We start from the raw sequence: 20167 nt of genomic DNA on the forward strand, positions 1-20167 counted from the left end.
ACAATGCAAGTTGTTGTTGTTACGGCACAAGGCTCTTTAGTATAATAAAGATCAGAAAGGTGCTAATCTGGATTTTAAATTAACTGATCTCAGCCAGATCAACAGTTTCAGCAGTACAATTGGATCCCTGGAGTTACAGGAGAGAAAAACAGTCAAGGTTTTTGCTATGATTATCATTCAAAGCCCCTGCTAAAAGGTATACATAGTTCTCAAGACCCTCCTCTTCCACTGTGCCTTTGGTTACCCTCCTACCCCTACCCTCGCGGCCCACCAATACTCCTGATCCCAACCACCAGCTCGGGTGCGGATCCCTGACTATCAGCACCTTGGGACATCATCCTGACGTGAAAGGCGCTAATCAATTTGTAATTTGAGAATCCACATCCTTAATTCTTATGAGAATTGTTTGCCAACAGTCGAACCGCCCTCCAGCAATCATACACAAGCAATGGCTCAATGGACTACATACCAGATGTCACTCAGTACCCATGAAACTAAAACTGTACCCAATAGAAGGAAAAAGAATCAAATGCTTTTGGAACATGGGCTGGGATTGGGGGGGGGGGGGGGGGTTGTAGGGGAAAGAGAATTGGTAGAGTAAATTAACAGATTAAATGGTCACGATCCCAACAGTCTGATACAGAAGATAAATGCTCCTCCATTCTTTCCAATAGCTGGAGGTAATTGATGAACAAGAGAGCTTGATGTCCCGTAAAGGAATTGTAATTGCGTCTCTTCTGATCTTTTAAGGATGTGGTTTGATTGAGCTTCCTCCCATCATCCACCCACTCCTCATCAGAGACATCATTAAGTTTCCTGTCATGTTTTTGAAAGTACTGATGGGGATATACTGGGTGACCAAAAAGTTGTAATACCATCACAATGTCTAATAAGTCTCAAAGAAATCGTGATATATATATATATTAGATAATGGAGTAGATATCATGACGTTTTGGTCACCCTGTATATATATTCTGTAGTTAGCAGTCAGGAAGCTCTCCAATGGAGTGGAATGATGTGTGAACTGCATTAGCTTTTATTTTTGAGAGACAACCACGTCTGTTTTCTCATGCCCCAGAGATTTGCAACCAAAACTAGAAAATGTGTTCTCTTTCTGAGTATCTATGCAGTAAATTCTTTGCTGGAGACGGAGGTGGAAGCAGAGTCCTCAAAAGAAAGTAATAATGCCACACTGTTCAACAGAGCCAAGTGAAGCTTATAGGTACGGACACTAAGTTTAAGCTTGATGTATCTATTCCGACTGGAATATCCAGTAGGAATAGATACATTGTCTATCTAAAAAAGATATAATGGCTGGGAAAAAAAACTTAACGGTGAATATAGCATCCCACACTTGGCCTTTAACATAAGACTTTTAATAAAAAGACAATATTCACTAAAGAAGCACCTAGTTAAGTGCTCTGAGATGTTATTCTACACGAAGGGCATAACAGTCAAGCTTGTTTTTAACAACGACTCAGGGGACTGGACCAAAATGGCCTGAGGTACCAGTGGCCTTTCAGTAAGGCTTCCTTGGTTCGTTGACTGGGCCCCAACATTTTTTTGAAATTACTGCGGACCAAAATTTTCTGTGGGCCCGCGTGTAGCCTCCTGCTAGATTCCAAACACATTTGCCAATACCGCCTCACCATTGAGGTGGGAAGCTGTGGGCATCATGTGAGGTGCTCAGTGCGGTGTTGGTAAATGCACTAGGAGTCTAGCGGGAGTATACACATGGGCTCGTGGAAATTGATAATGCATTACTGAACACGTAAATTCAACTGGCCTCTGTCTGTATACCAAACAGGGCTTAAAAATGGGCCATTGATTGCAGTAGACAGCTGGTTGCTGAATAGAGGTGTTCCAGGGGGATTGTTGACCGCAGGTGATCGCTGAATACCACCAGTTAAACCTGTTGCCTTTACAGGTTTGACTTTATATAAATGCAAGTTGTTGTTGTTTGTGTTGCAATTACTTTCACGTAGCCTGAGACAAAAGATGGCCATGCATTTTGAACTGAATAAACAAGTTGATAACAACAACAAATTACATTTATATAGCACCTTTCACGTTGGCAGGACATCCCAAGGTGCCGGGCAATGGGAGGTTTGCATCCCAGCTGTGGGATCAGAGAGGGGAGGAGGTCAAGGGGGGATGGAGGGCCTTGAAGGAGGAAAGGGAGCTGGCAAGGTGGAAGGGCCCCAGGATGGAGTTCCAGGGGGTGTGGGCAGAAAAGCTGAAGGTCCAATTGCCAATAGTGGAGCAGGCAGTGCGGGGGATGTGGAGCAAGCCAGTACCTGCGGAGCACAGAGAGCAGACAGGGTGGTGATGTCAAAGAGGTAGGGTGGAGTAAGACCGTCGATGGCTTTAAAAGTGAGGACAAGGGTCTTGAACTCAAACCTCTGGGAGATGGGAGCCAGTGAAGCCTGGCAAGGATGAGGGTGATTGGCACATGAAGTGGGAGAGGACACGAGCTGCAGCGTTCTGAATTATCTGCAGCTTGTGGAGGGAAAACCTGGGCAGTCTGACAAGGAGGGAGTTCACATAGTCAAGCCTGGACGTAATGAAAGTGTGGATGAATGATATTTGATTGCTGTAGTGTTCAACAACACCTTGCATTTGCCTAGCTTAGCGGGTAGCACTTTTGTCTCTGAGTCAGTTCAAACCTCATATTGGGACTTTGAACTCACAATCTCGGCTGACTAATACAGTGCTGGGGATGTGCTGCAGGGAAGAAAGAATTTCAGATGTTGGGGCCCAGTTGCTGAAGCCTTGGCCAATGATGCTGACACAGAGGGGGGAGTGGGGCACACAAAACAGAGTTGTGAGTTGTTGAAGCTGCATCCTCGGGTACAACATCCTCGAGTACAAAATTTCTTAATCAGATTCCTTATCAAGGATCGAGTCATGCAAATTCCAGAATTGCATTGTGCTGACCTGCGTCTTTATCACTTGCTCCCAGGGCAGGCTTCCTGTGGGTCGACAGGAATTCCAATGAGATTCCTTATTAAGGAATCCTATTAAGAAACAATGGAAATTAAGCCCGATTATCTTATTTCTGGCACAAAACCTAAGCTACTACTGCAGCAGTTCTTGAAGCTTTGAACTAACACTCTGCTTCATATGCTGCCTTATTATAGTTTTAAAAGGGACTCCACCAGCTGACAACATTTAACTATTAGTGAATGAACTATGTAATACAGTGTACCATGCTGATCAAGTCTAGTGGTCCTCTATAGTTTGGTCTGCACAGATCTCAGGAGCAAAGGCCTTAGGCTTTTTTTCTTTGCAGAATGACATTTTGCAGAATGGCAAAGTGAGTAACAATATTCTGTCTTTGGGTAGATGTAATTGGAGTTAGTGATCAGTAGAAATTTTGAGTTTTCTCAGAGTTTTACTCCCAGCTTTCTGTGATATTTCGAGAATGTTGATGACACCTAATTTTGTTGAAATTAGTTGAAAACCTGAATGAACTCTCACAAAGATAACCTAGTAGCATTTGAGTTTGGATTTTATTGTAAAGTTGTAAATTCACCAAAATCAACATATGTGGTTGCCAACACCATCTTCAATCTCAGGAAGTGTCTTGGTAATTACATGAAACTGTGGTTCATAAGAATAATCCTTGCATTTGATATAGCACCTTATCACGACTTTGAGACTTCTCAAAGCGCTTCACAGAATATATTGTAAACTGGATTGAATGAGTATTTTTTGGGTGAAATGCTGCAGTCAATTGTTTTTTTTAAAATAATGATAATCCTTGCAGTTAATTTTTCTCCCAGAAAAAGCTTCTTTTTGGTTGGCTGCTACCTTACTAAACTGATTTCTTGCATTTGGTTTCCTAAATTTGCAACTTGAATTTTTCTAAAAATAATGCATTTCACACACAGCTCTATACCCACAGCTCATTCTGTGATGAATTTTGTAGCTCTCCATTTCAAGCTCGTGAATAGACTTTTTGAAATATGGAGATCAAAAAAGGTATTCAAGAACTGTATTCTAGACAGTTTCTAGTCCCAATAATGAATTTTTAAAAGCATATCTCTTGTTTTGTATGTTACAACATTCACTACAGATACATTAGTAATAAAACATTTAATAAAGTATCTTATTACGTTGAAACATCTCAAAGCCCTTCACAGGATTTTTCAATAAACTGCATTGATTGCATTTGGTGCAAACAAGGCAACGCATAGCAATGTCCCACAAACACCTATGAAGTGATTTTAAAAAGAATCTAGTATGTTTTACTAATTCTAGTGCACGATGACCAAGATTTCAATTATGTTGGACTAAATTTGTGGGGGAATTGTTGTGCAGATTAGTTGCTCCATTTGCCTGTTACAAAAGACATGATACTTCAAAGCAGCTCATTGTGGGAAATGCTTTGAACATATTTGGAGACAAGGTACAATATCAAACCAAGCATATATATTTATTTAAGACTACTGCATGGTCCCAGGTATGCTGTCATTAAGCTTTACTTTATTGAAAGTGGTACTATGCTTTGTGAATCAGATGCAACAAGCATCACCTGACTGTTACTGGCAGGAGGCATGCAAAATTAATAAAGACATTAATGCAGAAGCTGCTGGATACCTAGAAACTCAAAATCACCTCCCCCCCTCCGTCCACTATTAATGCAACTTCTAAAACTGCTAATGAAGGTTACATTTTAAAGAAAATAAATTGAAAATCGCAGTCCTGTAACCTTTTAAGAGCAAAATTAATTGGATAGTAGAGAAGGATGCCCCACTCAGGAACGTCCTAGACATCATTATCTGTGAAATAATTTCCTCACAATTTAAGTACGCAGCATTAACGCAATCTTAGGTAAGTGTTATGCAGTTTCAACTCATTAAGGGTACATGATGTGATAAAGGAAGCTGAGCCTCCTTGATCACTATAGCAGTGCAATTCTAAGTGAACCCATAATTACATAAAGCTTAAGGATCCAGTCACCTCAGACGCTCCTTTGGCCTGATGTTTCATTCATTTTTGTTCATTTTCTCTCCTTCGCTATGCAAAACCCTTCACCCAGGACGCTTTGAAATTCCAAATCCTTCCCTTTCCTGACATTTGTATCTTTTCTGGTCTCCTCTTAACAATTGTTAACTTTCTAATAGGGTATATGGAAAAGGCAAGAGAATGCAACTAAACAGATTGCTGTATCAGAGCCAGCACAGGTATGAAAATCCCAATGGCCTCCTCTGTGCTGTACGTTTCTATGGTTTTGCTCGCATTTTGCTTCTCTCATTAGGTAGGAGTTAAACACGCCATTATAAATCAGGTCTTGTATCTGCAGAGTGCTGCACATTAGTGTTTAATAAGGATTTTAAGTTTAATCGTCTTTCTCTCTTTAATGTTTACTTCCAATATCTGAAGGTGCTTAGAGCAGCATCAAAACAGATAATTTATTGGTTGCCGCGATCTCCCGATATTCTGTTCCACTTTAGTAATGTCCTTAGCAGTTTAACCCCAAAGAGCCGCAAAAATATTTACATATTGTTATGTTGCAGCTCAGTAGGCACTAAATGGTGACAAAACAGTGATTCTTTCAACATGGTTCATCTTTATCTTTATGTATCTTTAAATTCTACAGATGAATTACATATTTATATCAGTTGTTTACGTAGGGTACAATACCACTTTGTTAGGGAAGCAAAATATGAGCTCAAAATGGCATTAAAAGCTTTCACATCCCTATCTTCAGAATATTAACAGATTCCACGTTGTGTGGGCCTTTCTAAAGTGATGAAAATATGGAATTCATAAAATAAACATTTAGCAGGCTTCTGTCGGAATTATTAGCAGAGGGAGGCAGTGTCTCACTTGGAGCTGGCTCCAAGGTGATGTGCTTGGCAAAGAAATGTCGGAATCAAGCCAATCCTCTGTGGCGGCCTCGGTAGGTAAGTTCCTGAGCCAGACTTGTGCACAGGGTTCCAGGGCACTGCGGATTACAGCCTAGTCAATCTGACTCGTTGATGGGACTTGCTCAAGGGGCAGACAACTGATTATTCGGGGCATCGATTATTCCTTCTCAGTGGTGATAAAGAAGGCCCTGAAAGCACCTGCTAACTTAACTGCTCTTGTCCGTCACCAAGTTTATCCTTTCAAACAGCTTCAGTATCAAGAAATTTACAACTTACCTTAGTCAAAAATAATATACTGGAAATTCTGAGAGTTCATCGTGTAAAGTTTAAGATTTACAAAAATATTGCTGCGGGAGTGGAGGGAGCTGCAGTATTGTGAGCTCCAACCTGCTTACAAAGTATGAGGTCTATTATATACCGTGGGTAAATTATGAGTAAATGCACTAGTTAAAAAGGAAATGCAAGTGCTGTTAATTACGTAATTATTTTGTGAAAAGATCTGTTATATAATTTAACATATCGTTTTCATTCGTTAATAAATACATCCTCAGGGCAGCTGCAAATTCTCTGTACACATGGATTTACACAAGGTGCATAATATACTCGTTTACTTACACACATGTGGAGTCCTGTAGCTCAGTGGTTAGAGCACTCGCTTTGCAAGCGAGAGACCTGAGTTCAATTCCAGGCAGGGCGAAACCTTGGGCAAGTTTCCTTACTCCACACACCTAATAATAATCCCTCCAAAAACCAAAAACAATAATAAAAATTGGTCATTTTCAATCTACGACTGTTTGTGGGACATTGCTGTGCGCAACTGGCTGCTGCGTTCGCCCACAAATATACAGTCAATTCACTTTACAGTGTGTTCTGTGAAGCGCTTTGGGACGTCCTCCTGACGTGAAAAGCGCTATATCAAATGCAAGGATTATTATTATTATTATTATTATAATAGATGCCAATATGTCAAACGTTTTTGGTACTACAATAGAATACCTTCTTAGTTTGACCTACACCAAGATGAATCAATTAATATTAAGGTCAGGAACTTTGAACTGAAAAGGAAAGTACTTTCATTTCATTAGCATCTCTATAACCACTAGATCTTCAACTGTACACAGATCGATATTAGCTTCAGAGAGTTTTAGTTGCTTTAAGAAATACGTTTTTCTAAAGTTAAATTCTACCAGAAAACGCAGACTTATCCCAACATCTCCAGCATTCAGAAAACTTCAAGAAAACGTAGTATTCTTTAGCATCGATTATAAAGTGACAATGGACTAAATAGTCTTTTTCTGAAAGCAAAGAGAGAGAGTATTGCATGTATGCACACATCAATGAACTGAGCAACATGCCAGCTGAGGTGGACAGTTTCCCATTACTCCATGTACCCAGAACAAGTCCTACACTGCAGTAGTGCTTGGTTTTAAAGCACACAAGGCAGACAATGGTTTATTCTTGCATTTGACACAGCACCGTTCACATCAGGAGGATGTCTCAGCACTTCAAAAGACATTCTCTATTCTGTAAAGTAGATTCTGTCAGACATCAAGTCCTGGATGAGAGCTAACTTTCTTCAGTTGAACGTCAACACGATTAAAACTCTCCTGAATGGCTCCCGTCAGCACCTCCCCACCTCAGGCGCTGACAGCATCACCATCCATGGTTGCACACTCCACCTCACTAAGCCAGTCCAGAACCTTGGCGTCTTGTTTGACCCTCAACTATCCTTTCTACCCCACATCCGTGCTATGACCCGCTCTGCCTTTCCCCACCTCCGCACTGCATCACACCACAGGCTGCCAAGACTCTTATACACACATTCATAACATCCAGGCTTGATCCCCAACTCCTCCCTCCATAAGCTGCAGATTATCCAGAATTTTGCAGCCTGCACCAGGCTCCACAACCCTTTCAACCCCATCCTCGCCCGACTCCACTGGCTTCCTGTGACACATAGGATACAGTTCAAGATTCTGGTCCTTACCTTCAAAGCCTTCAATGCCCTTGCTCCCCCCTACCTCTGCAACCTCCTAACCCCTACCAACCTGCCCACTACCTCCACTCAGCGGGCTCCAGCCTGCTTCACGTCCTTCACTTTGCCCGCCACAAAATTAGTGGGCAGGCCTTCAGCCACTCTGCCCCCACCATCTGGAACTCCATCCCACAGTCCCTCTGCGTTGTCCCCTCCCTTTCCTCCTTCAAGACCCTGTCTCAAGACCCTCCTCTTCGACCGTGTCTTCGGTCATCTTCTTTCCCTCCCTGCTCTCTATCCACCCTGATCCCAACCCCTAGCTCGGGTCCAAAATACTAATTGTCCATCGCCTTGGGATGCTCTACCGACATGAAAGGTTCTATACAAGTGTCATTTTGATATTGTTGTTGTTGTAGGCAAACACAGGAGCCATTTGCACAAAGTAATGTCTCACAAACAATCATGAACGAACAAGACACACATTTCTCAGTTTGCCACAGTGTCAAGTAGCAAAGCACCAACAATATGTGCCACTCTACGCTATCTCTATTCTGTGCATGTACTCAACAATCTCATTGAAAATCCATTAAAACATCTGAATTGGTGCTTATTGAGTTCTGAAGTATTTCAAATGTGGTACATTTTTAATATCAAAATGTCTCACTGTACATGGGGATAGATATCTAAAAAGGAGTAAACTACAGGGGTATAGGGAAAGGGCAGGAATTGAAAGGATTGCTCTTTAAAAGAGTCAGCACAGACAAATTGCCGTTCTCTGTGTTATAATTTTCTATGATTCTGGGTTCTTCCCAACATTAACATGTCGTAATGTTTCATTAGCAGTACTAATGAACTGCAGGTAGGAAATGCAAATAGGCACACAGAATCATACAGCACAGAAGGAGGCCATTCGGCCCATCGTGTCTGTGCCAGCTCTTTTTGAATGCAGTTATCCAAATCAATTCCTCTCCCCTGCTCTCTCCCCATAGCCCTGCAAACATGTACTTCACGGATGGGAAAGAGATTGCCAAGGGGAAGTTGAAAGAAATCTGATACATTATTCTACACGAAGAGTACCATGTAAATTATTGTTGTAAACGAGACCTCGGTCTGCAAGTTGATTTCACTGCTCGTCACATTCAAACATTGCAAGGTAGCGATGAGGCAAATGGGATGCTGCACTATATTGCCAAATCAACTGCATTCAGATCCTAACAAGATAACCTCAAGTTGTACAGTTCCCTAGTAACATACTGCAAATTGTTCTCGTCGTCATGACAGAAGGAAATCGGGCTCTAAATCAGTGCACAGGAGAACAATGAAGATGATCCCCAGTGTTAGAAGGATGAACATGAACTTGGCCTTTCAGGACTTTTTAGTCGCTGTCACGGAGGAGAGCTTACAGAGGTAACTTTACAGAGATATCCAAGATTCTACATGAGGCAAAGTCAGGACCAAATTTTCACACATACTTAAGCAGTAGGACTAAACATACAGACTCAGGCTAGGAAAGAAATATTTTAAGACAGAAGTATTTTTTTTCCACACACAATGGACAATTGATAACAAACAGATTAGCAGAAGGGGTGATGAGGACCCTGAAGGATACTGGCCTCACTTAAGAAACAGATTGATGACACATAAAGATGGTAGGGTGGGTATTCTGTAAGGAATGAGGTCAATTGGGTGGAATGGAGAAGTCATTATTCGTGGGAAGAAATAAAGACTTTCATTGTCTCCCGAGCTGAAAGACGCTATACAAATGTAATTTTGTATTGCATTGCATATTTTGGATGGTAACAACATGAATTTAATGTATATAGCACCCTTCTTGAAATCATTTACGCCAAGCCGAAGAGAAAGGTGAGGTGACCGTAGACATGGTCAAAAAGGAAAGCTGGTGCTTAAGTTGGTTAAGGAGGGGCTTAACTGGAGAGATTGAGGCAGGGAGTTCCAGAGTTTCTAGGTGGCTGTAAACATGACTTCCCTCAATGTTTACAAGACTATCCAAACTTCTGCTAGTTTGATGTACAATTTCTAGTTTGCAGAAAATGAATCGTGATGTACAGAATTTGTTTTGCTACATAATTATCTATTTTATTCATTAGATTTATGCATACAGTGACTTGTTTGTGCTGGCTAGATTCATAACACTATGCCCTCAAAAACTAAAAAATAAACCCATCAATAGTATACATAGTAATTAATTCAACACAGATCAATGATTCACCATGTAGCATCTACACCATAAGCACATAATTGATAATGCTCTCAAGTCTCAACTTTCATAAAATTGTAATTCTACACAGAATTTTCCAATTCTGCACCACATTAAATTTTTAGACTTAAATCTAAGACCATAAAATGTTTTTTGTCCACTGGATTTACACATCAAACTCCAGAAATTATCTCTCCCTTTATAAAGAAAAAATACATTTGGTTCATATTTAAAAATATGCTAGCAGGAAAGTTACATTCATTAAAAGCCACTGGCCTGCTTTGTGCCCTCTCCAGTCAGCACAAGCACAATTAAAGAATGAGGAAAATTAAGAGGCTATATCCATGAGCCTCAACAAACGATTAGGACTGGATGGTTCGTGGAAGAGTAAATGAATGTATGCCAGTGTGCCCTGGCGAAAATCTGGTGATGATTGGTGTTCAGTTTTGAGTAATGTTTATGAAGATGAAGAATGGAAGAGAAGTAAATCAAATGTGTTCAGTCGATTGAGCTTGCACTTAACGATTAGACAGTCATTCACTCTCCTCTAATGTAATCTGGTCAGGGTGGGTGGATACCCACATATAAAGCTTTGAAATTGTGGAAACATTTTGCTATAAAAACACATGAATGTAACACGGAGACAGGTTTTATGAAGAATTTTTTTTGAAGGGCTGACATTGAATGTTTTTCAGGCTCTCAACGCACTGGAACCTATTTTCTAATTCTGCTTTGAATAGTATTGTATTTGTTCACTGTAGTGTCTAATGTTCAGTGACACCTTGAGCTTTTAAACACATCACGCTTTTGGACCATTAGAAAAATTTGTTTCATCACACTCTACTGATTGAAAAGAACATATGTGAAAGTGAAAGAGAGTGAAGGAGCAGTCTTATATTTACAAAGCAATGGTTAAGGAAATGTTTATGTAAATGAATAAAATAAGCTGCTCCATAAACAAATTAAAAAGCTAGCAAATTTTTCTCTTTAAAAAAAGTTTATCCATTATCTCAAGATCATTTGATACCAGTTGTTATGTTCCTAAAGCAAATCACCTAAACGTTCTTGAGTAACTCTTGTCAGTTTTATCAGGTACCAATGCAGTTGACAGCATACTTTGACTTTATCCTACAACCAGGCTATGCAAAATAGTTAGTGTAATTCAATATTCTACTAGTGATGGTAGCAAACATTTGATTACAATAAACCATTACAATGAAAAGTATATAAAACTGTGTAGGCAACTGTGCAACCTGCCTATCAGCTCAAAAGACTGGAAACGTATTACAGTGCTGGATTTGGAACTGAAACTAACTTGGAGAGAAGAATAAGAGAGAACAACTGGATCAAATATCTGGGTAGAACTGGGCTTGGCTCAGTCCTACACCAGCATCATGGATTAGCTCATTATTTTTTGTGGGCTAAAATCAATTTTAATTAAAAACAGAATAATGCACAGTTCCCACTTGCTTCAGTGTAGTTTCCTTGCTGTACTGTACTTGTGCCTACAGTTTTAAAAAAAAAGGTACAGACAACACTGCATTGTGCACTTACCACCCAGCACTACACAACTTCTGCACAATGCACTGTGCCATGCCCCCAAAGCACCAGAACAGGTCCTCACTCTGCTCCACACATTGAACTGCTCATCTCAGCTCTAACATCAGGGAGGTAGTAAATGTCTTGTTTTAAATTTTTTCCCCCTGTCTGATGGCATAAACTCTGACCGAGGGACCTGCCACAGACACCAGTGGCTTTGCAGCACACCACCAAACTGATCATTCTTCTCTTAAGAGTTCACTCAGTGACTGTAGGAAGGCGAGAAAGTAAGAGAATAACATAGCTGATTCCATCCTCATCTGAAGTATGTCCACTTTCTAGCTGGAGTTGTTGGAATGCAAATGGTAGCACAAAGCCCAAGTGATTTATCCATTTCCTAACCCTGCAGCACTGAAGTTACCCTTTAAGCCATCAGGAAAGCTTGTAGAGCAGTGGCCAACCAAATAAATTTTCTTGATTGAATATTTCTTGATTTATAGCCACACCATAAACATTGACACTCAGTAGCTACTGGAAATAAAATATTGATTTAAAACAGACTCACTTAGACTAGTGTGAATGTTTGGTGGGCCTGTGGGCCATGGGTTGGCCATCACTGCTGTAGCCATTTTTAAAAGATTTAAATGAGCAGAAAAATCTCACCCAGGACCTCTCTGTAGTTGATACAGAGCATCATTACCCTGGCACTGATTGCCTGCCTGGCCTCTTCATTAAATGTGATGTACAGTACAGGGAAAGTTTGGAAGGAGGAAGAAATTCACTAACTTAAAAATATTTTCATTAACCAGTACAGCTCTAATATACAGTTGTTAAAACAAATCTAAAATAAATTGACTGAAGTGATACAATATAGGTAGCACATAGCTTGCAGCAGCACATCAGTCATTATACCCATAAAGGATATAGTTGTGATGCACCCATTCGCAGTGTGATAGAAGAGCAGCTACTGATCTCACAATCTGCACTATCTGAACTGATGAGAAAAACTCAAGAGTTCAGATAAAATGATGTAAGAAGACAGACCCAGCAATTGGCAAAAACAAATCTGCATAAGCATATTCTAATCACCATTAGGTCACCTGATCTTACTCTCATCTCCCTCCCTACTTACCTAATATAGTGATCTTGAGGTTACCCCCCATACCCACACACAAATTCACAGATATATTGAATGTAATTATTACTCAAAACTGTAAGCTTTCACCACAGGAGAAAGTCTCAACTTTGGCAAATATTCAACCTGCTCAAACTCCTGTTTCTACCAGCACATGGGTCATTAATTTGTGGCAAACATAACATGTCACTCTGTATGATGCATCACATGTCAAACAAAAACCATAGCATCTGCTAATATTTCAAAAGAAATACTAAACGTTCGCTGTGCAATACACTGAGGAGACGAAGGAGAATCTTTAGTGTGTAGAAATGTCTACAGAGAATTGTACATCCAATGATAAAAGACGATGTGCTTTCCCAGTGTCTTCCCACTTTTGAATTACTTGTCTCCACAGATAACGCTGGACTGCAACTGAAATGGGGGAATGGTTTCAAATCGTAAATAGGAACAAGTATTTTCCTAGTTTCTCAAAGTGCAGTCATGAGTTTATCGTGATCAATGCTATGATTCCTTCCTACGTTCTTCAGGTTCTGCTCTTGAACATATCTTGCGTTTCTGCCATCTGGTGCTGATGGTGTCCGGTTGTAATGTTTGTGCCTGTTGTCATGGGGCGATGGCCTGTACCGTGTGCACAGTCAGCAGTTAGTGAAATGCGATTTTAACATAACATATGGACCGTCAGCAAATTACTGAGCAAATGACATGCAGAGAGAGAGAGAGAGAGAGAGAGAAAAAGCAGCCAAAGGAAGAAATGCATGAAATGGGAATGACAGCAAAAATAGTGATTGAGCTGTTTGACAAAGCAAACAGCTTCCTGTGGGGTTTACCTTCTACCCACAATCAGTCCAAAGGGAAAGTGGCACAGCAAGAGATTACAATGTCATGCATCAAGCAATCTGCAGAATGAGACTGTTGTTATATTACTTAATGATCAGTGCCAAGCAAATTTCCAGCACATGCAGGGACATGCTTAAAGTCAGCTCATAAAGAACATTCCCTCCCAAAAGCTTCAAACCGCCAACAATTCCACATTCACCACTTTCTTTTCTTAAAATCTGCACATTCTTATCAATTCCTGTTTGACTTTTAATAGGAAGTCATTTGTTAAGTAACTAGGTTTTGCAGCTCCTTCAATAGTTCCAACTTCAACAAGTTTAAAAAAAAGATTGTTTTCTATCACCATCAATGATGTTAAATAGCTCAGATTTAGTAAGTAATGCACACATAGAGGCACACCATTAAGGAATTAGGAAGGATGTTTGTACAGTGGAATGAAGGCACCATGTGAGCTGTATTGATCCACTCAGTTCCCTCCACCAAAGAGTTCCCAGTAACACCACAGAAAATGAAATCGCCCTCCACCATGTGATTCTGAACAACATAGCAGTGGAGACAATACCCAGCAAAAACAGAAACAGCATATTACAATCACTACAGTAACCACTTTAACATTCCTAAAGCTTATAAAAAGAAACTAATCCATCAGTAAGCAGGTCTGAAAGTTTAATTCACAATACAAAAAGGAAAAGCTTGGTCTGCTAGCAAAATGTTTTATAATAGTGATCATTTCTAGTAGTTCATTGTAGTGATCATTTATAGCAGCAATACTAATCTCTTAGATGCATGTTAGCATTCAATGTAATAAGATTTGAAATCCAATTAAAATTATCTACCCACCATTGCCTTAGAAAATAACAGGCAAATTCATCTAAATGTGATAACCTTTATTTTATCACAATACTTTTATACATTTTTATACATTTTAAATAATGTTGATACAATGCACACCCAAATTAGCTTTCCAATCCCACGTCATTCATTGTTTGGTATAAAATCGGAAATATTCAAAGCTTACTTTTAATCTTTAGTCTATTATTATTATTGAATGCACTGAATGGTAACAGGACGCTACTTACCTTATGTTACTGGGATGCCAGTGTTGCTGCACCGCGGGAATGTTACACATATAAGGAGCCTAAAAATAGCAAAGATGATAATTACAATAATTTTCAGACTTTCCACTTCTAACTGTAACCTGGATATTACCAGCATCATGCTTGCCCGTTCGTTGAGAAATGCCACTCTTACCTGGTAGTCATGAATTTCAGGATTGTTGTGTGTACTGCCAAAAACAAAAAATCAAAAAAATGAATCAATAAAACTAGTGCTAATGACATGCAAACAGTATGTAAGCAAATGTGCTCATGGTATAGAGATTGCAAATGTCCATGTTCCTATCAATATCACTAGTTAAGCTCCACATTCACAGTGAAACACAATGGATTTCAAACTGGGCAAGGTCAGTATCAGGATCAGCTGTAATGCCTCTTCACATTTGCTTAGCTCATGGACACTGACAATCTGGGCTCACACATGAAAAATAATCACTTAGTTGAAATACTTGAGGACATTTGACATCCATGGAATTGTAGCCTGCATGAGTTGGGCCGATACAAAATATTAATTTTGCAATTGCAGGATTGGAAAGAAATGCACAGTGATGAGTATTATTTATCAATGTGTTTGTTTAGAATACTCAGCCAGGTCTGAAATCTATAATTTGTTCACGCAACCTTTATTAGGTCAATAGAGCCTAACCTGGAATCTAACATATCTGAAAATCAGCAAATAAGAAATGAGACAAACAAACTGCAGATAAACATAGTCTGGTCAAATTCAGTGGAAATTTGATATTTTTCAAATCAATTAAATATACTTGGATGTGCTTTAGGTGGGCCGCCCAATGTAATTTCCAATAGTCACAACTGTAAAAACAGATCCGTAGCATTGGATTTCCAGTTGACAGTTAACAGGATATCAGATACTCAGATTACTGTTCAGTAAAACAACCAGTTTTACAGATGTCTTCTCTGGCTCATTCAAGTCCATTCAAAGCAATAACATTATGTTGCTGAATTAACCCCAGTGCTGTGTTAAGAACATTGGTAAACTGCGACTGGCCAAGGAATGATCTGATAAATTAACTCTACAATGTTTCTCTTGAAAGAAAAAAAATCCTACCTGGATTGGCCATATTTCGTTGGATTTGGAGCTGCAAAGAAACAGATTGTAAATTGGTAGATGGCAAGATCATTAAGCATATCAAACGCAGTGCTACTCTGTGTGCCTGATTCTGGCTTAGTATGAAGACCTGCCCACTAAATGCAGAAGGTAATGTGTATTACAATGTGTTGAGATGCTGAAGTGGCTTCCTACCTTTTGAAGTTACACTATGAATTGCAAATGTATTGACACGTTTGATGGTCATGCAGACGCCCCTATGCGCTAAATGAAATTGGAATGGGTAAGGTAGGGCTTCCTGCTGTAGCTTGGGAGATACCTGGGCCCCTTCTTTAAAGTCTACTCAAAACTCGACCATGCTTCACATGCATCCAAACTATTCAACAGGAGGGGAAAGTAGACACAGGATCAAAATGTCAGTAGACAGGATTTCTGACCTGACAAAATCACAGGGACAATAAAATCACAACTCATAAGGACCCCATCATATCCAAAGTACATATATCTGTGGAAGAAATGTCAATCTGCTCTCAAACATGTACTCCGTAATAGACCCTAGGGCACTTCAGAATGCACATTTACATGTGTTTATGTACATCTGTACATCAAGCGCTCTGGGACACTATCCTCCCTGCATGAGGGTGGCTAAATAAAGGTAAATTGTTGTTAATGGACACTTATGCCTTGGTTCAGAACCCTTGAAGCAAACCATCAAATCTTTGTCAAAACGCAAAATACCACAGATGCTGGAACTCTGAAACAAAAACAGAAGTCACTGGGAACACTCAACAGGTCAGGCAGAATCAAATCTTTGATTCTGGTCTATTTGTTTCATTCTGCCCCATGGCACTTTCACATCAAATTGATCAGTTTTCGTGATCGAAAGTGTGACAAAATGGTTTCACAAGCTGCTCAAATCTCGAAGAAATAAGTAGTACTTGGCAATCAAAATGATCAATGTTCCCATCAATAACGGTTCATATAATCGTCACGATTCACAAGTCTACGAAGAACATCCTGATATTAAATGAAAATTCAATCCATATATTTTTATTATGTATATATATATTTATTTGAATGAACAATGTAGAGTTTCTCTTCTTCCCCCAAACCCTGGAATCCCCTCATTCTTATGAAAATGGTCACAATACTGGAAGGCTCTTAAAGTTTTAAATAAAAAATGAATCATTATTGCAAAATTCTTTGTAATGTAAGATTTAAATGCAAAGAAAAGGAAGGAGTGAGGTCAGGCACACAATACCTTTCACTGTGGAATGCCTCCGTGAGGGGTAGCGTTTGCTCGGGCGTCTTTCAAATGTACTCGCCCGACGTAATCTACTCTTGTGTGTTGCTTCATATTCAGTCCTGCCACTGAAATAAAGAATGGGTTGCTTTTACAGAAGCAGTGTTATGGACACAGGATAAAGGAGAAACAAAAGAATCAGTACATCATGAAACTGTACCTGAACCTAAAGCGAGAACCCAAACGCATCAAATCCGACCGCCCCGCTTTGCTTTGGGTAGGTGCTCGCAGTCTGAAAAAGGCATGGTTCTCCACGGCACATCTCCACAAGTGCTTACAGGCTTTGGAATTATCTAGCCGGAAAACAAACGTATGCTCCTGTTCCCTACCCTTTCGTCAAAAGGGAGGGGTATAGGTGGAGGGAGGGGAAAGAGAAAAAGATGTTGAGATGAGAAAGCCCTTCCTGATATCTTGGGAATATTTTGCTTCGAATGAAAAGCTACTTTGAAAGCAACAAATGTTTTGGACAATGCAGCTGACAAGAATGCATTACAACCCAACTATTACATGCACTGAACTTTTCTGTAGCATTTCACCTTTAACTTCCTTAAAGTTGCCCTATTCTACAATGTTGTGCACCAGCCTCTCATGATACATGACTTGATTCTAGACCTCCACCAATGGAACAGCTCGTGCAATGGATGGGGTACAGTGGCGGAGCTGAAAACCATTTATCATCAGATTTCATTGCTTACCTGTGAGCCAACAGCTTACTACTACATTCCCTTCAGAGTGGTTGCTCAGATAAAGGGTGTAAACCAATGCTTCAACACACTCTAATGCACCAACAGTCAAGTCTACTACACCAACTAGTTTAATGCACCAACTGATGCTGCCCACTGCACTAACAGTTGGGTTAGGCTACAGAAAACCTGCTCGTGAAAATATCTTTTTGTACTTTTTAAGAAATTTCACTTATTTTAAAACATAAAAGGGAGCTTTGTGAATCAAATTTAACCATTGGCAAAGGATTAAAATCACCCAGAAAGGTCTGATTTTGGACTATTATTAGCCATCAAGAGAATGAATCATTCCTGTGCAGGATTCAACTAACTGGGTTCTTGTGCACTGTTACCCAGATCTGGCAAAGAGCTACTCACCTGCTCATCATCCTCCACGACAATAAGAGTTAATTTGTTCTTTTTGAAATCAAGGCGGGTGATTTTAGGCCTAAACAAAACATAAAAAGCACTTTGTCCACAGGAAAATAAACAGTTTTGTCAGCATGCACTTTTCAAACAACGTTAAATTTAAACACAACAAAAGATTCATTTACCAAAAGAACAGGCCTATTTTGTTTGATCCTTCAAAGACCAAGATGCCTGTTGGTGTCAATCCAAGGGAATACTCATAACCGTCTCTTCCCTATAGAGAACAGCAATTACAGAAGGGATTAGGTTTCACATAGTCCACTAACAATTTATTTTTTAAAAATGTCTTCCAACTAAACTTACCTTTACAGTGTGCATATCCACTCCATACATTTCTAGCCACTTGGCTTTGTTTAAGAAACACAATTCTGCTTGTGCTGGGCTTCTTCCCCTAGGAATATATAAAAAAATTAAGAACATTGTCGCATCTAATTAGAGCTTTGAAAGGAAACAAGGACAAATTCTCCCCAAGAATCCTAGTTGGTTGAATGTTTGAGACTTTGAATCAAAGGCTTCTGAGTTTAAATCCCAATCAATGCACTGAGAGAGTTTAAGTTCATTGAATCAAGAAGAGAAAGAGTCAAATATCTCTTGAAGTGGCTCAGAGGAAACAAATCTCACAAAGCTCCACAGCAGTTTAAGGAAATACTCAGTGATCTCAGCCTGCAGATTCAAACCTTAGTATGGCTTAGTATTCAAACTTAGTATTCAAACCTTAGTATGGCTGAATAAGTTGCATTGTTACCAATAACTAATAATACAAAAATAGATTCAGTTCATATCACAGCAAGATCTTATCTGTTTCTGGATCAAATTCCTCTGGAGCTACTACAATTCCCCATAAAAAGCTGTGCATCAGTTAATGTACTATTATATCAGTACTCATCATGTCCCTTGTGCACTCTACACTAAAGTGGAAACAGTTCCGTAGAAGTGAAGATGGGAAGGTTAGATGCTCATTTTGCATGAAATGAATTATTCCCACTTTGGGCAACTCAGAAACCATAGATATCAGATGTTATAGAATCTGTATTTTGGGCTTTCCTATTTGGACAAGGCTGCCTTGAGGTAAATGCCCCACCAGAAAGAAAAATTGGAAGAAATATTTTAAAAAGGCTTTTTATTGCAAATTTTATTGCTAGTTCCTAGTTACTTGGTTACCAAAATGCATTGCCAACAACAATAAGTGATCTTGAATCAGCATTGAAAGTGAAACATGAATCTATTTCCCCAGTTGCTATAAATAGCCACCCTGGATGTGATGAGAGAGCTAATGTAATTTAATCCATTGCATAGACCGTCCCCAAACCAATTTCATTTAGTCACATTCAATTGTTGCATAATTTCCATGTATACCACTGCTCCCCAGTTTAGATTTAATTTGCTGTTTTCTAAGGATTTAAATATGACACAAGATGCATAAATTCTAGAATACTGTTCTTCAGATAATATTCTGTGTGGATTTGTACAAGAAACTTGAGGCAAGAAATGTTTGGGTGATTTAGCGACTTTGAAAATAAGTGACATTGAATCACCAGCACTGAAAGTGAAACATGAATCTATTTCCCCTGTTGATATAAATAGTCACTTGGGTTGTGATGAGAGAGCTAATATAATTTAATCCATTGTGTAGAACGTCCACTATCGTCTTCCCACTCATCCTATCATCAAAGTCATTAAAAACATAGAAACAAGAGAAGACCATTCAGCCCCTCGAGCCTGTTCCGCCATTCTATAAGATCATAGCTGATCTATACCTCAATTCCAATTACCCACCTTTGCTCCATGAGCCTTAATACCCTGACCTAACAAATATCTATCCTCCTCAGACTTGAAAATGTGAATGGATCCAGCATCCATAGCTTTTTGGGGAAGAGAGTTCCAGATTTCCACTGGCCTTTGGATGTTAAACTGCCTCCTGATTTCATTCTTAAATGGCCTAGCTC

General features: G+C 39.6%; 1 protein-coding gene across 2 annotated transcripts in view; it reads right to left on the bottom strand.

The window, feature by feature from the left end:
• Positions 1 to 9922: 9922 nt before the first annotated feature.
• The window catches only part of epb41l4b (erythrocyte membrane protein band 4.1 like 4B), a 115220-nt gene continuing 104975 nt past the window's right edge, over positions 9923 to 20167 (bottom strand). For both annotated transcript variants that reach the window (XM_007897443.2, XM_042332530.1), the window contains exons 8-16: positions 18525 to 18612; positions 18347 to 18435; positions 18171 to 18240; positions 17231 to 17400; positions 17029 to 17138; positions 15768 to 15798; positions 14835 to 14868; positions 14663 to 14721; positions 9923 to 13364 (exon numbers count right to left, since the gene is read on the bottom strand). In XM_007897443.2, the coding sequence (XP_007895634.1) occupies positions 13214 to 13364; positions 14663 to 14721; positions 14835 to 14868; positions 15768 to 15798; positions 17029 to 17138; positions 17231 to 17400; positions 18171 to 18240; positions 18347 to 18435; positions 18525 to 18612 (802 nt within the window). In that variant the 3' untranslated portion in view covers positions 9923 to 13213. The remainder of the gene's footprint in view (positions 13365 to 14662; positions 14722 to 14834; positions 14869 to 15767; positions 15799 to 17028; positions 17139 to 17230; positions 17401 to 18170; positions 18241 to 18346; positions 18436 to 18524; positions 18613 to 20167) is intronic.

The sequence above is a fragment of the Callorhinchus milii genome, unplaced genomic scaffold (assembly GCF_018977255.1).
Source record: "Callorhinchus milii isolate IMCB2004 unplaced genomic scaffold, IMCB_Cmil_1.0 Scaffold2, whole genome shotgun sequence".
In the NCBI taxonomy this organism is placed as follows: Eukaryota; Metazoa; Chordata; class Chondrichthyes; order Chimaeriformes; family Callorhinchidae; genus Callorhinchus; species Callorhinchus milii.